The sequence below is a fragment of the Mytilus californianus genome, unplaced genomic scaffold (genome assembly GCF_021869535.1).
Source record: "Mytilus californianus isolate M0D057914Y unplaced genomic scaffold, xbMytCali1.0.p SCAF_5, whole genome shotgun sequence".
NCBI lineage: Eukaryota > Metazoa > Mollusca > Bivalvia > Mytilida > Mytilidae > Mytilus > Mytilus californianus.
Window position 1 is genome coordinate 33,649,420 of NW_026262701.1, and position 15,387 is coordinate 33,664,806.

The window sequence follows — 15,387 nt, forward strand, 5'->3', positions numbered from 1 at the left end:
GAAAAGCAATTCCTATGTCTAGCTTTCCGAGACTTTTGTGGCTGGCATACAAAAATTGTAGAATCTGGATATATATCCATGAATTCTAGTAAATGTAACAATTCTTAATTTTGGTGAATTCTCATGCTATATGGTATATTGCACAGACCACAAATTCAAAGATTGTTTTTCAAACATGCAAAAACATGGATGAAACAGCCGTATCAATTCTAATGAAGTCTAATACTTCAAGGTCAATTTTGTCAAATTGCTGTCATAAAAACATTAACCTTTGTACATTATTTTAATTTCCCTCCTCACCAACAAAGTTGCTTCAGATTACAAGATGTAATCCAGAATTAATCGTATTTCTACGGGACTTTAGTCTAATTCTTACATTCAAATTCAAATTACAAGATTAAAAAGAATTCTTATTTAATAATGACAATGTCCTTGGTTGTAGTTCCTTGCAAAAGGTAAACAAATGATAGACATCACAAACAACGTTGATTTCAAATCCGTAAGAAATTAAAACGATACTGTATCCATGTACAGCAAAATTAAAAGATAATACAAAACTTCTAAATTTAATATATATGTTAATTTAAGGGTTGAGGTTCGGCAATTTATTTAGACCAACAATACTCATTAAAGACCTTACGATACTTGGGTATTTACTTTTATACACGATTTGTTATACTAGTCTTTCGGATTTCGCATTCTTTATTTTGTAGAACATGAAAAAGTGAATTAAGCTACTGTATCCCAGCACCGCATCTCAATAACAAGTAGAACTCAGCCCACACCTAAAGTACTTTTTTTACTTGGATACAGGGTAACATTGTTCCTTAAGGTAAACTTCAATTACGAAACAAATATTATGGCACATTGAAAATAATGCAAGTAATATATCACTTCTTTCTTCATTAAACTTTCTGAAACCCGCGGGGACAAAGAGAAAATCTATATGAATTCACAGTTCATCTAAATGTTTATTTTAACAAACAACAATCACTTGATCCTAACAAAGATTCAATATGTCAAACAAAGCCTTGATATACAGCAACCACTAAATTAATTGACTAAGTTAAGGATTATTTTGATTATAATAAAATACCTTTTAGCGATATTCATGAAAAAAAAAGAGACGATTAAGCAAAAATAAATCCCCAACAGTCTAGAACATTTTTCTTTTGCTACCCTATAAACAACCTTTTATTGACTTAAGAATACCTTTCTATTAGGACAATATTACAATATTCAATAAAATATCTGATAGATACTTTTTATGACACTTTATTAAACATCCAATTCTTGTAATCATGTGGATAAATGCATAAAGCTTGTAAGTCTTCAACCTATAAAATTGATTTTACCCTTCAACATGTGAAAGTTACTGTCAATAGAAATATGAAATGCCTCAAAAATCATAAACAAATCATAAAACTTGTATGTACTATCAAACACTAACAAGCTATAACTAGATCCTTCAAATGGCACGAAATTTTTTATAACCGATAATTGATCTGCAATAACTTTCACAAATTTGTTATACAATTTTAAGTTTTACTTGAAAGTTTTAGATTTAAACGAATACATTTCATGATGACTAATCATCGATTTTGCATCAAGGATGATAATACTGCTGTGTCAGCAGTTTTTGTCAAAAAGTCAATTACATCTTTGTTTTTTCCGTGAACAGCAATTGAAAATTTGAATGGGACACTTGCCAAAACCCCCCACAAGCAACTTCTCTCAAACATAAAAATCTAAGTAAACATCATATAAGCTTAAAATATAATCTTTTTCCAATCAACAGCAGATATAAAATACATCCCGATAAAACAGTCAGAGAAATTAAACATCCTAACAATCATCAATTGAACATTATCTTCGCAATAAAAGATGGCTTTATGCCCATATTTCAGTAAAGCCATTAAAACACTATCAAAGGACATTTACAAGGAAATTAAATAACAATGCTATCTGATAAACACACTTCCATCTAGGACAAAATTCTGACCAAATAAAGTCATCATCATAGATCTGGACCATAATGAGAAACATATTTATATGAGAAATCTTTTTAGTCAATACTTTTAAAGCACCAAGTATAAAATAAGGAGATGTGGTATAATCAGGGTTGCTAATGAGACAACTGTCCACCAGAGACTAAATGAAATAGATGTTAGCCTTAAAGACTTCAACAATGAGCAAAACCCATACTTCATAGCAAACTTTAAAAGGCCCAGCCATAACAAAATGTAAACCATTAAATAAAAAAAAAATAATTCAAATGAGAAATCAAACGGCCTGATTTATGTACAAAACAGCTAACGAAAAACAAACCTGATATACAGCAACAAATGACAACCACTGAATTACAGGCTCCTGACTTGGGACAGGCACATACAGAATGTGAAAATCTAGTTCATGTTTCATTTTTTATTTTCTTTCATAATGCTGTGAAACTTGAGTCAGTATGTCATTCATGCTGTCAACTTGTCATACCTTTTTTCTGCCAGGAAGAGGATGAGATGATGTGTGGTGTCAGATGTCATGAGTAACTATAGGCCTTCTCATGTAATGAAGGTTTTACTTACTCTGCCTGCTCTGTATTAATGAAATGAAAACACATGCCCTTTCCTTCTGATATATTCAACAACTTGAGCTAACTTATAGTATGTTCAAATCACACCAATTCACGAAATTTTAAAAAGGTGTTCTGGAGGATAATACAACCTAGAATAAACAGCTGCGCCATGAGCGCATGATTCGCCGTCCCATTTTCAAAGAATAAAGTTCAACAACTTCTCAATGTCATATCAGAAATTTATAAAACACTAAAGGGAGGTTATCTTAATAGATATAAATCAGTCACCATAGTTTAATCAAAACTGCCCAAAGCACTTTAAAGATAATGTCAGAAAACTAGAAAACACCCCCTTTTTTATGAATAAAATTCCATAACTCATAAATTTAAAATTGAAAATATTTAAAAATCAAATGGGAGCAAAAGACAACAGATATAAACAATTTACCAAAGTTTCATGAGAACTCCTGAAAGCATTTTTGAGTTATTGTGCGAAAAATGGAAAATCCCCCCTTTTTTAATGAAGAAAACCCCATAACTCGGAAACGTAAAACACAAAATTTTAAAAAATCAAAAGGGAGCTCATGTCAAAAGATATAAACAATTCACCAAAGTTTCTTGCAAATTGGTGAAAGTATTTTTGAGTTATTGTTCGAAAACTGAAAAATACCCCTTTTTTTAATGAATAAAACCCCACTGGAAAATACCCCTTTTTTTAATGAATAAAACCCTATAACTCGGAAACGTAAAATCTTAAATTTATAAAAAACGAAAGGGAGCTCACGCCAATAGATATGAACAATTCACCAAAGTTTCATGCAAATTGGTTAAAGCGTTTTTGAGTTAATGTCCGACATGTTGACGATGGACATATAGAGGGACGGACAGACAACTGTATACTGTAATACGTCCAGTAAACGGGCGTGTAAAAAGGGGAGAGGGAGGTGGGCTAAGCCTAAATTTTGTTGAAATTTACATAATCTGAAAAAAAAATCAAAGAAAAGCATTCAGCATTATTTTGTTTAAATGCTTATTGTTTGCGAAAACGGAAAACTATTTTTGATATCTTGACTTTAATACCACTGATTGTTTTTAATAACTTGAAGACATTGACAAAATTGATTGCAAATATAATACTTCTTTGTATGCAGATTTCATAGTTATTCATCACATTTCTGACATTTCAGTAATAAATATCACTTAAGCAGTTTGATATTCGATCAATCATAAATATTCCCCTAATTTATTGTTATCAAAGTAAAATCTATATTCAACTTCCTTTGAATGCATTTTTCATCATTATCGCAGCTTAAATACATTAAAATTGATCACCTTTTTTATACTTTATCAATAAGTTATTTGATGGATAAATAAAAATGCTATGCAGTGTCACCCTCTGCAAAGGCACACTTATCTAAAATTGATATTGATGTATTTGTTTCTTTCAATAAAAGAAAATTAGAAATCTGAGACATATAGAACTTATTAATCAGTGTTTTTAACATCTACAGAAAATCTATTAGTAAAATTTGTATCGTAATAGACAGCAATTAGCACCTTAATTATCTCAAATAAATATACATTTATGTACCTGGAACCAAGGTACAACAAACAGGTTGAAGATATAGAACCAAAATAAAAATCCACAGGGAAATACACTAAGAACTAGTACAATACACGTGTCTGGACAAAAATAGACATGTGCAAACTTCAAACATGAAACACTAAAGCTTTGGGCCACATAAAATCTTATCAAAACTATGAGTGATATAAGACGCTCCAAAAAGGAAAGCATACCTTGGATCCCATTCTACACCTTTCATATGTGTCAAAAGTCATTTAATGAGGCAAATTTGGTAGGGATTAATAAATTTAGTCAAGTACTTTAGGAAATATGTCTGCAATCAATTGCTATACACTCACAATAATCAACCAAATCATGATGATGACCTCGAATATTTTATAGTGGTGATGTAATAGTTTAGGATGAATATAGTTGATCCATGAACTAAACTACTCAACATACCGGAGGCAAAAAATTGGACAAAAGAGTTGAAACTTTTTAAAATATTATGAAATTTTGTCAAAATAGGTAGGGTTGTTCAATTCCACTATTTCCAACTTCGACAATCTATAAGTGACGTAAAACTGCAATCTAAATGGAGCACCAAAATTTCTTTGTAAACTTCTTATTGACAGCAATAATATGATCTATTGACCTGATCAACAGATCAAACAATTACCCCACCAAATAAAAGATTAGTGCAAAAGAATGACAACAGAAATTTTGAACAAAAGATCCACCTCTCACAGAGAAATAATCTTCCACTTATCACTGCTACCCATGTTTTCTTGTTATTCTGTAACACGGTTTTATCCAAATATTTCCTTAATACCACCAACTGTAATATCTTTTAAAGTCACATCATTATCAAATACTACAAACGTTTTGTTGATTAAAGATAATTTGCAATCTATCCTTTGAAGGTAGCTAACTTTAATGACGGACTGTTCAACTTACATGACAATACATGACAATAGGGACTGATCGGTACTTTTAGATTTAAAATCTTATTGTCAGTCAAAGAATAAATTGTTACTTTTAAAGATGATACAGCATATAAAATAGACATAAGAAAAGTGTGATTTAAAGTAATATAATCCATACTTATCAAATAGATACTTATGTTCTCTGTATGGTAGGAAAAAACTGGGATATATCTTACAAAATTATGTAACCATAATAGCTTTCTTTTATATTGTACCAAGGATTGGTTTTCTCTTGTCCTAGTTCATTTCTAATTTATCATCACCTTATAACATCCCTAGTAATCCTTTCAACCTAATGAACAACTCCCCTGAAGAGAAAATCGGTCATATGCAGAGTTGCACAAGCTAGATATTTTCCTTTTTCTATGGCCTTCAGACTTACTGTAAAAGTGAAATTTTGGTGCAAGGGTTATATTCACTTATTTCACAAGCATATGAGCTGTGCGAAAATATCCCCTACATGAATAGATTGTAGACAACAATAATACTGATCAAAAGGGTGAACTTGTTGTTCAATGCCAGAATTTTACCCCACCATGCAAAGTTTATGCACTGAAATCATGAAAAAAATATATATGTTTACAGTATATAAGATTATCTTTCAATTTTGATTTAACAGATATCATCACTTGTAATTGTATATTTTGGGAATTCAGGAGTTTCAAATTTCTCAATTTCAATTCTTACTTTCACCATTTCTGTACCCTAAAGAATAATTTACATGTTTTAACAATCTTAATTGAAAATTAATTATTTCTGGCAGATTCAAATTTCTGTAAATGAGCAAAGAATGCACTATAAGTTATAGATCAAATTTTTGTTTACAACTTTTAATAGCAGGTTTCCATCTTTGTGATAGTAATCTGAGGAAAACAGAGAAAAGACAAAAAACGAAGGCTGGTTCAAAGATGATCTATGCATGTTCATGATCATTTAAATGCTGAACAAAGAATGTATACAATTTACAAACAATGCACATTTCTCAAATGAAATTGATTCCCATGGTTTAAAACACCTATCATATTTTATTCAGTTCCCATTGAAAACTGACATTACCTATCTTTATGACAATGATTTTCTTCTTGTACTTTAAACCTAATTCTCTCATTGTTGTGATACTGCGGACTCTTGACCTAACCTAGAACCCAGCAGTAAGTTGTTTTTAACAAAGACGTGTCTAAACTACATGTATATATATATAATATTTCTATCCTTTTAAATTTTATCTTAATTAGAAAGGCTATTGAAGATTCTACTTCATGGGTAAAATTAAAGATTGTAACCTTGCCAAAATCTGTCAACTGTAGAAACAAAGAAAATTTATCTTTTTCCCTCTCTTCTCAGTGAGCATGTTGACACAAGCATTACAATCCAAATAATATTACTACTTAATGAATTGTTAATAATTTTGCGTACTATTTCATAATTTTGGATAGAGTTTTGTCAATATATTATACATGGTTTATGACTTGCTATTTTTCTCACTAGGATCTATAATATTGATTATGTTTAAATGTAGACATAATTATCATTTTACAATTTTGTTTTTATTTCCATTCTATATAAGTATCAACATACATGAAAGTTTATTCATAATATATGAATAGAGAAAAATATTTATAAAAGCCCTGATTTGTAAAAATAATAAATTTACTTTAAATCATAAAGCACTGATATATTTTTAATAAGGTCAGATATTTTTTGGCAAAATTCTCAAAAGAAAATCATAAAGATTTAGAAAAAAACTCAAATCTGATAATCAAGGATGAAGAGCAAGTCTTTTTTTACATCATGTTAAAATGTACCTCTTAATAGAATAAAAAAAACATGCACAGATGGACACATTCACTTAGATTATCATTTAATGATAAGATAAACTAAGCCATGAATTCTTAAACTGGCCATATTCAGGATAAGAAAAAGTCAATAAATCATTTAAAAAAAGGATAGACTAGAACATTTTAACAAAGTTATATGTTGTTATTTTGAAAGTACAATGCAAACGTTGAAATTAAAATATCAATACTTTTAACATTCAAGTTATGCAAAATATTCAAAGTCAATACCCCATGACTGAAGGTACAGGGACAAACAATCTCCATGGAAATGAGATGTGTCAATGCTATTACAACTGCATACCAAATGTCATTGATCTACCACTAGTGGTTCCCCATAAACTGACCTAATCAGAAACTAATACATGTAAACTAAGCAAAAGTTTCAAGGTCAATCATTGTCAATGAACCATGACTGAATGTACAGGGCCAAACAATCTCTGTGGAAATGAGATGTGCCAATGGTAATACAACTGCATACCAAATATCCTTGACCTACCACTAGTGGTTGCCCATAAACTGACCTAATCACAAACTAATACATTGTTGACACTGCTGCCGACGCAGGAAACAGCATACCTGTGTTTTGCTTTTTGACTCAGTCAAGGCAAGACAAAAAACCAGTCAAGAATTTCAAATGAGACTGTTGAGCTTAGAAGACTTGTAATTTTGCTACACAATGAATACATCAAATTTTTTTGCATGGCCATTTGAGTATTTATAGCATTTCCCCCTTTCAATCAAACTTGATGCTATCAACTGTTCTCTACAGTACTGAACAACTAGGATGGGTTACAATCAAAGATGAGTGAGAAAACTTAGTATCCATAATTTTCTACACCCAGCTACCCTTCAGATGATAAACATTATATAATCAACATTTCTGTACTAGAGATACGAGACCATAGTATATATATGAGAGAACTGACTTCACGAATACACAATATAAACAGATATCTCTTTATATTTATTTTGGAAGGAGGACAAGAAACAAAAATATTTTAATGTAAACATGTTCTCAAGATAATCTAAATTTTAAAACTTCATTTAACAGATAGGTATCACAGTACTTTCTGATTTTTATGTTTACTAAAGATGAGCAAATTTATTCCCATCTGTCAATGTAAATTATGATGTAATTCATGTGAGCATGCAGTTGTTTTTCTTTTTTCTTTTCATCCTTTTAACATACTCAGGGCTGTGAAAACCAAAGAATCTGTCTCAGAAATAATGTTGTATAATTTTATTTGCTTTATTCTAAATTACAGACATATTTACGACATGACTTTAAAGGAAGGGTGTAAACTTTTCTTGCAAGGCCCAAACTGAAAACATCCATCACTTTTACACAAAAGATATATTCTGGACCATTTACTTAAAGTTCTCAACTTGATGACCTATAACTTTTCTTGTCTGCTTTGAAACCTTTTTAAAATAATTTGATTTAATGTCAACACATCCTCTGGATATCACCAACTCAACATACTTCCTCTGGATATCACCAACTCAACATACTTCCTCTGGATATCACCAACTCAACATACTTTTGTAAATTGCCTTTCAATTAATTATTTTGAGCAAGTAGCCTTATTTATAATTGCTATTCATCTTTGTTATGATTTACATTTAACTGCATACCCCAGAAAACTTGTGAAGACATTTGTTTCTGATGTAAATCTTCTCTTTAATATCAGATATGTGACTACAATATGGAACACAGGTAGATAGATTAAAACAGTATTTTTTTCATAGTATTTTAGCTTCATCTTCAGAGGATATATAAATAGTACAATTTGCAAGTTATTAAAGGGACATAACTCAGACGGTTGAAATTTAACTATTAAATAAACGTTAATGACTCCTTTGTCAACTATGCTATTGAAACATTTTCTAAAAGGTGCTGTAAATGAATTATTACTGGACAAACTATTGATAATTAGGAGCATGATATCTAGTTTGGATTTTAATGCCCATAATTATATATATATAGGGTCTCATGGCATTCATGGCAATACTGCAAGAACTTTACAAAAAACTAATTAAATTAAAAAATCTACAGTCCTAAAAAATATATTTTTGAAGTCAAATTTGTGCTTGCATGAAATCTAATTCATAATGATATCCAGGATAAGAAATATTTGGATCATACAATCTCAGATAGTCAGCAATTTTTATCTCTATGTCAAGTTCCCTTCATAAGTGGATGTACTTATGTAAACTTATTTAGTACATTGTTACAAGATGCTTAATTCTTAGATAGGCATTTGTTGGATATCATAAATATCTTGAACAAGAACTACTTTGTATAAGATAAAAAAAACTATTAAACAAAACAATTTTCCTCAGTTAGAAATTTTAACTAGGAAATTGAAGAACCAATAAAGGCTCACATGAACCTAAGTCCTCAGTGTCAAGTATCTCCTTATTTCAAAGAACACTGCACTTATTCATTCCTATAAAAATTATGACTTTAACTAGCGTGCAATTCAGTTGTGGTACTGACAAGGCAAGATTATATGTTAGTCCTACAAAATTTTTGCCGGTCCTACAAAATCTGTCAATTTTATTCTGAAATAAAATTAATAACATATATGTTTGGCTTCATCGGAAGGTTCCACCACCGATCGTTTGCCAGGGACGGCTCCGTGAACAAATTTAATAGGCCACATGTAGCTCGTTGCTTTGGTTTGTTCATAATAAAATTCAGGAACCAGTACCGGAAATTAGCCATGGGTACATCTGATGACCGATGTTAAAAACGTACTGGAAATTATCCGCATGTACATCTGATGACCGATGTAAAAGACATGCTGACATAGGCCCTGCAACGGCCATTTTTGCATCGGTTATCGAGACTGCCGCTAGCGATCAAAATACCGGTCCGAGCCTCATTTTTCCGGTCAGGACCAACCAGACTGACTATTGTCGCGAACTCTGCTCACTTTATATAAATTTTGAATAAATTTAACAGTAACATCAGAGATCTGCCATTTTCATCAAATTCTAGTCGTGTTCTACTACTGTGTAAAGTTTCATCAACATCCCTCTAATTGTTGAGGGGTTGGACTTGCGCGAGACTTTTTCTGCTATACTAATTTTATTGTAATGTGATGGACCACTAACTTTTTATAAGTATTAAAATGAACACAAATATAAATTGTCAATAAAAGTTCAAATTTCAGTAAAAATTACGCTAAATATCACCCTTATCGCATCATGTCATAAAATTGTATTTTCACAATCAAATTATGTAAGCACACAAAAGATAACTTTTTTATCTTAACAAAGCACTGGAATTGGAAGAATACTTCATTATCAGAAACCAAATATTTTCCTCAGCAACATAATATGTCATCTAGGACTAATTCAAGCAGCTCTTGTGTAATATTACTGAAGACAATTCAAACAAAAATCTATTGATTTCTACCAATATTTATTTCCCTAACCTTGAAAACAATTATCCAACCCAATAAAATCTACATATTGAACTTATGCCCTAATTGCTTCAGCAATCTTTAGCCCATTAAAATGGATAGTTTCTAATCTATATAACAATAAAAAAAAAATAAACAAATAAAAAACTTTTACATCAACCTGATGAAGAAATGATTTTCATTGCTCCATTTAATGTTGTTAATGCAGTCTACAGATCAAAGTTTTTTTTTTCTTCCTCCAACATCAAATAACTTTACTTTGTAATTGTATTAGTTAAAAAGCATTGTCGACAATTAATTTCCTGTCATATACAAAAAGTTTTTAAAACCTAATTCTAAAAGGGATGTGGGGCATATAATTGAATTTTTCACCGGTCAGTGTCTGTTTAATACAAACGACATTGATCACAAAGGAGGAAGCCATCATTACATATAAATATTGTTTGTTATAATTTATCCCTCTCTCATTGACTTTTTATACTCATTAAAAACTTCAATGCTTCTGCTTTTTACATTTTACTTCAGATTTGACTTGTCACTCTATTTCTAAAATTAAACAAGAGGCTTCCAAGACCCAGAATTTCTGACCTGGTAAAAAACATTACATTTTGATGTTTGTTTTTTTCCTTCATTGCAATCACCAGTTATGTTGGATTATTTGTAGATCCTATTTAGTAGCATATTTGAAAGTCTGGAATTTAATATTATTTTTATCTGTTTACAGTTTATACCGATCCATTAAAGTATTTGAAATAAAAAATAAATGGAGAAGGTGCCCATGGGACACAGATGATGCCCCCACTTGCATATAACATTATAAAAGGACATAACTAGAGAACGGAAATGAAAACTTCAGCAATTTATCCATTTATAAAGGGCCATAACTCTAGAACGGTAAAAGTGATACCACCCAAATTTGAACTTGATCTGTGTTTCGTGGTAATAAGCATTGTGTATAAATTTCATAAAAATTGGTTGAGGCAAACTAAGATTAGAGAACAGAAACTAATTTTGGGACATACATTCATACGGACAGACGTAGGTAACACTTAATGCCCCCCTCTGCTGCAACGGGACATAAAGATGTCATTTAATGGCAATAAATCCTCTCACCGTGTGACAATTTGGCCATATTAACTTGCTTGAAACATTAGGGTTAACTTTGGTAACATTTGGACAAGTAGTTTTAGGAGAAGAAATTTTTCAAAGTTTACAATGACAGAGCGACAGAACAAGATCAGGCTAGGTGAGCTTAAAATAGAGCATCATGAACATGCAAGCTGAGTTGTTAATATGCTAAATGTCTGCAATGCCTGTAAGTCAGTAATGGCTTAATTGGCAATTATAGAATCTAAAGGAATATGGGTTATTTCATTGTTTTGAAAGTAATGTTGCCTCATTGGTTGTATTTCCATTGTTTACAAATGTAGGACTTTTTCACCAATCAAGTTTTGGTGTACCCTTTGGAAATATTACCCAGAAGGCATTTGATTATGAAATAGCAATTTTTTTTAGTTGGCAGCCAAGGGGGTCAGTGATAAAATTAAAAAGAAAATTATCAGGCTTTCCACCTTTTATACATTATGGTAAATATTCTCAGAAAATTTCATTGGTTTGGGAAGGGAAGAGAATGCAAATGTGTACTTTAGTGTGCAGGTATGGCAAAGTTCATGTTGTCCAAAAGATAAGAAAGTTGGGTTATAATATCTGATTCCAATGTAACATTGATTACTTGTTGATCTTGGTCAGTACACATGATGAATCATTTGACAAGTGCATTCTAGGTGTGACAGGGCTTTTAGACCTAACTACATAACAAAAATATACAATAAATAAATAAATGAATGTGTTTTTGGAGAAAATTGTTCCTAGTTGGAAGTTCAGAGCAGGGCTTCCAAAATTATTTTTAGCCAGCCGGACATTTTATATATTATTCCAATTTTAATCCCTTAAGACTAAATAAACAAAAGGCAATTATGGTATTCAGTTGCTGAGTTGGCCATCCCAATGTCAATGATTGACATTAAAAAAAAACGATATCAAACTTTCTTTGATTCAAATTCGAAGTTCTGACGTAAACTGTTAAATTGGCAGTGCATCATTCGAAGTGTGCAACATCAGCGTACTTATATCTGCCTTATACTCTTTATTTGTGCAAAATAACGTTGTCAAAAACTTTACATTCGTTAAAATCTTATACCGGATGTTATCTTGACAATGGTAAAACATGGACCAGAGACGGATACGTAAATTCCGTGTACGTTTGCAAAGCATGAATGAGTGTACGTAGCTCTTTCTACGTTATTTCTTCAAGAAAATATTTGAAATAAATGTGAGATAAAGGTATCAATGAAAATTTAAGCATTTTTTGAAGAAATTAGGATGCATAATTAAATTTCACACCTGTGCACATGCGCACACGTGTACTACTTCAAACAGAGACATGTCTCTGGTTCAAACAACGTGGTTATGACGATTTTTCATTTTCAACTTTTTAATTTTTTCATCAAATCATATTTGTAAACGTATTTCTGATAATTTAAATCTTTTTGGCTAAATTAATTAGATGCAAACCGCTGAAATGTAAGAAAATAACTTTGAATAGACCGATCAATGTCCGGTTCAAAATAGTTTACCTGTCACCTGAACAGGTAAATTTCAGCTGTTCGACAACTAATTAGCCTTGATTAAAATGAGAAGGTATTAAAGTAGGGGTTGTTTTGATAGTACTTAATGATCATGTCACTTTTATGACCGGAAATGTGTGGCTGTTAAAGGCAAAAGGTTGGGTCATACTCAAAAAGATCGCGAATTATGTTAAAACGACCGTCTCTTAAGAAAGCCTTGAAAACTAAAAAGTAGATGACTGTTTCATGCTTTGCCCAGCCGAACTTTTACCGGACATTATACAAATGTCCGGAATATATGACCGTTTTGGAAGCCTTGGTTCAGAGAAGGGATGTGTGTTGGTAGAGGTAAACTCCTTACAACCCCTCATCAAGTGATCAAAATTCTCATGAATTTCTCCAATACACCAAAAAAAAAAAAAAAAAAAAAAAAAAAAAAAAAAATCCAAATACAGAAAAAACAATAATGGCATTGTAGGTTGTGATGTATATTTTCCACTAATTAAGAGAGACCTGATGTGTTAGTATTATATATTAAGAAATCTAAAACAAAGCAATCACAAACCACATCCCAGCAATCAAAAACAGTCAAATTAAATTTCTTATCAATTAGTATTGGATAAGGACTGATCTGAAATAATTTTAGTAATTTGTGGAGTTCTTTTAAATAAATTTTGACACATGAAATGCATTCTCTGAACTACAAATAAATTACTACATTTACTGAAAAAGACTACAAGAAAAAACTCCACACTACATAAATGAGTATCTCAATAAGTATATATTTGAACTTACCTATTAAATTCGAAATTACCAATTTCTAATACTGCAGACAAGGTGTCTGTTTTTCCTTTCAAAACCTACAAACATTCAAATCATTAAGTCAAGTTTTGAGGTCTTTTCTAAAATCACAATTTCCTATAAATTACCAGATTATCTGAAGTTTCTTTTAGAATGAATAAAATGCTTTACTGAGCGCATCCTAATACGATCGCAGAGGTTGAACCCTGAACAGTTAGGGCAAATTTGGACACAATATTCAAGCTTGGTACTGTCTGAATTTGGATTGTGTTCAAATTTTTGACATAATATAGGTTTCTGACACAAAATAAATGTGGTCAAAGATCTTACAAATCTATTGTGCAATACTGTGCAATTGAAGATTTCTTCTTGAAACTTTTCAAAAATTCGAAATTGAAAAATTTTGAAAAAAAATATGAATCCTTTAAAAAAATTGTAAACAAAAAATCCCCCCTCCAACTTATTGAAACCACCCTTGCAGCAATAACCCCTTTTTTGGCCCCTAATTCCTACATGTTTGGGGCAATTAACCCCAAACTCAAACCAAGCCTTCCCTTTGTAGTATGGAATCTTGTAGTATAATTTCAGAGAGGTCCATACACTTAAACACAAGTTATTGTCTCGAAACTAGAAAAATGCTTCTTTTTGGCCCCTAATTCCTACATGTTTGGGGCAATTAACCCCAAACTCAATCCCAGCCTTCCCTTTGTTATATGGAACCTTGTGGTACAATGTCTGAGAGATCCATACACTTACACACAAGTTATTGTCCTGAAACTAGAAAAATGCTTCTTTTTGGCCCCTAATTCCTACATGTTTGGGGCAATTAACCCCAAACTCAATCCCAGCCTTCCCTTTGTTATATGGAACCTTGTGGTACAATGTCTGAGAGATCCATACACTTACACACAAGTTATTGTCCTGAAACTAGAAAAATGCTTCTTTTTGGCCCCTTTTTGGCCCTTAATTCCTAAACTGTTTGCCCCATAACCCTTAAAATAAATCCCAACTTTCTACTTGTGGTATTAAACATTGTGGTACAATTTCAGAGCAATTGAAAAAGTTATTGTCCGGAAACAAATGTGTCTTCGGACGATGACGCAGACGATGACGACATCATACCATTATACGATCCCAAAAATTATTTTGCGGTCGTATAAAAACTGAAAACATTTTTTAATTACTTTACTTTTTTTTCAAGATGGCAAAGGAAATAATGAATTCATTTCCCTGGTATCAATAAAAACACATTTAATAACAAATTAAAGGGAAATAACCCACAATAAACACCAACCTTCTTCTCAAAAAGTTTTCTTATGTGTGGTTTCCACCAATGCTCTTTTATAACTTTTGCTTCTATTTCCAAACCTTCATGTTTTTCACAAAGAAGTTTTATAATACAAGGGGGGTCTACAGGAGGTTTCCAGTCTTTGGATTCATAATCTTCTGGCAATGCTGAAATATATAATATGTATAATTTGCAATAACAAGAAATTTTTAAGTAATAATCCATAAAAAATTAAAAAATTATGAAACAGTTGATTTGTCACTGCTGCTCATTTTTAAAA

At 31.3% G+C, this 15,387-nt stretch overlaps 1 protein-coding gene across 2 annotated transcripts in view; it reads right to left on the minus strand.

Annotated features, from left to right (window-relative positions):
• LOC127700956 (retinoblastoma-like protein 1) overlaps positions 1-15,387 on the minus strand; it is a 79,424-nt gene that overhangs the window by 36,063 nt on the left and 27,974 nt on the right. For both annotated transcript variants that reach the window (XM_052204705.1, XM_052204704.1), the window contains exons 6-7: positions 15,114-15,274; positions 13,814-13,878 (exon numbers count right to left, since the gene is read on the minus strand). In XM_052204705.1, coding sequence (XP_052060665.1) covers positions 13,814-13,878; positions 15,114-15,274 — 226 coding nt within the window. The remainder of the gene's footprint in view (positions 1-13,813; positions 13,879-15,113; positions 15,275-15,387) is intronic.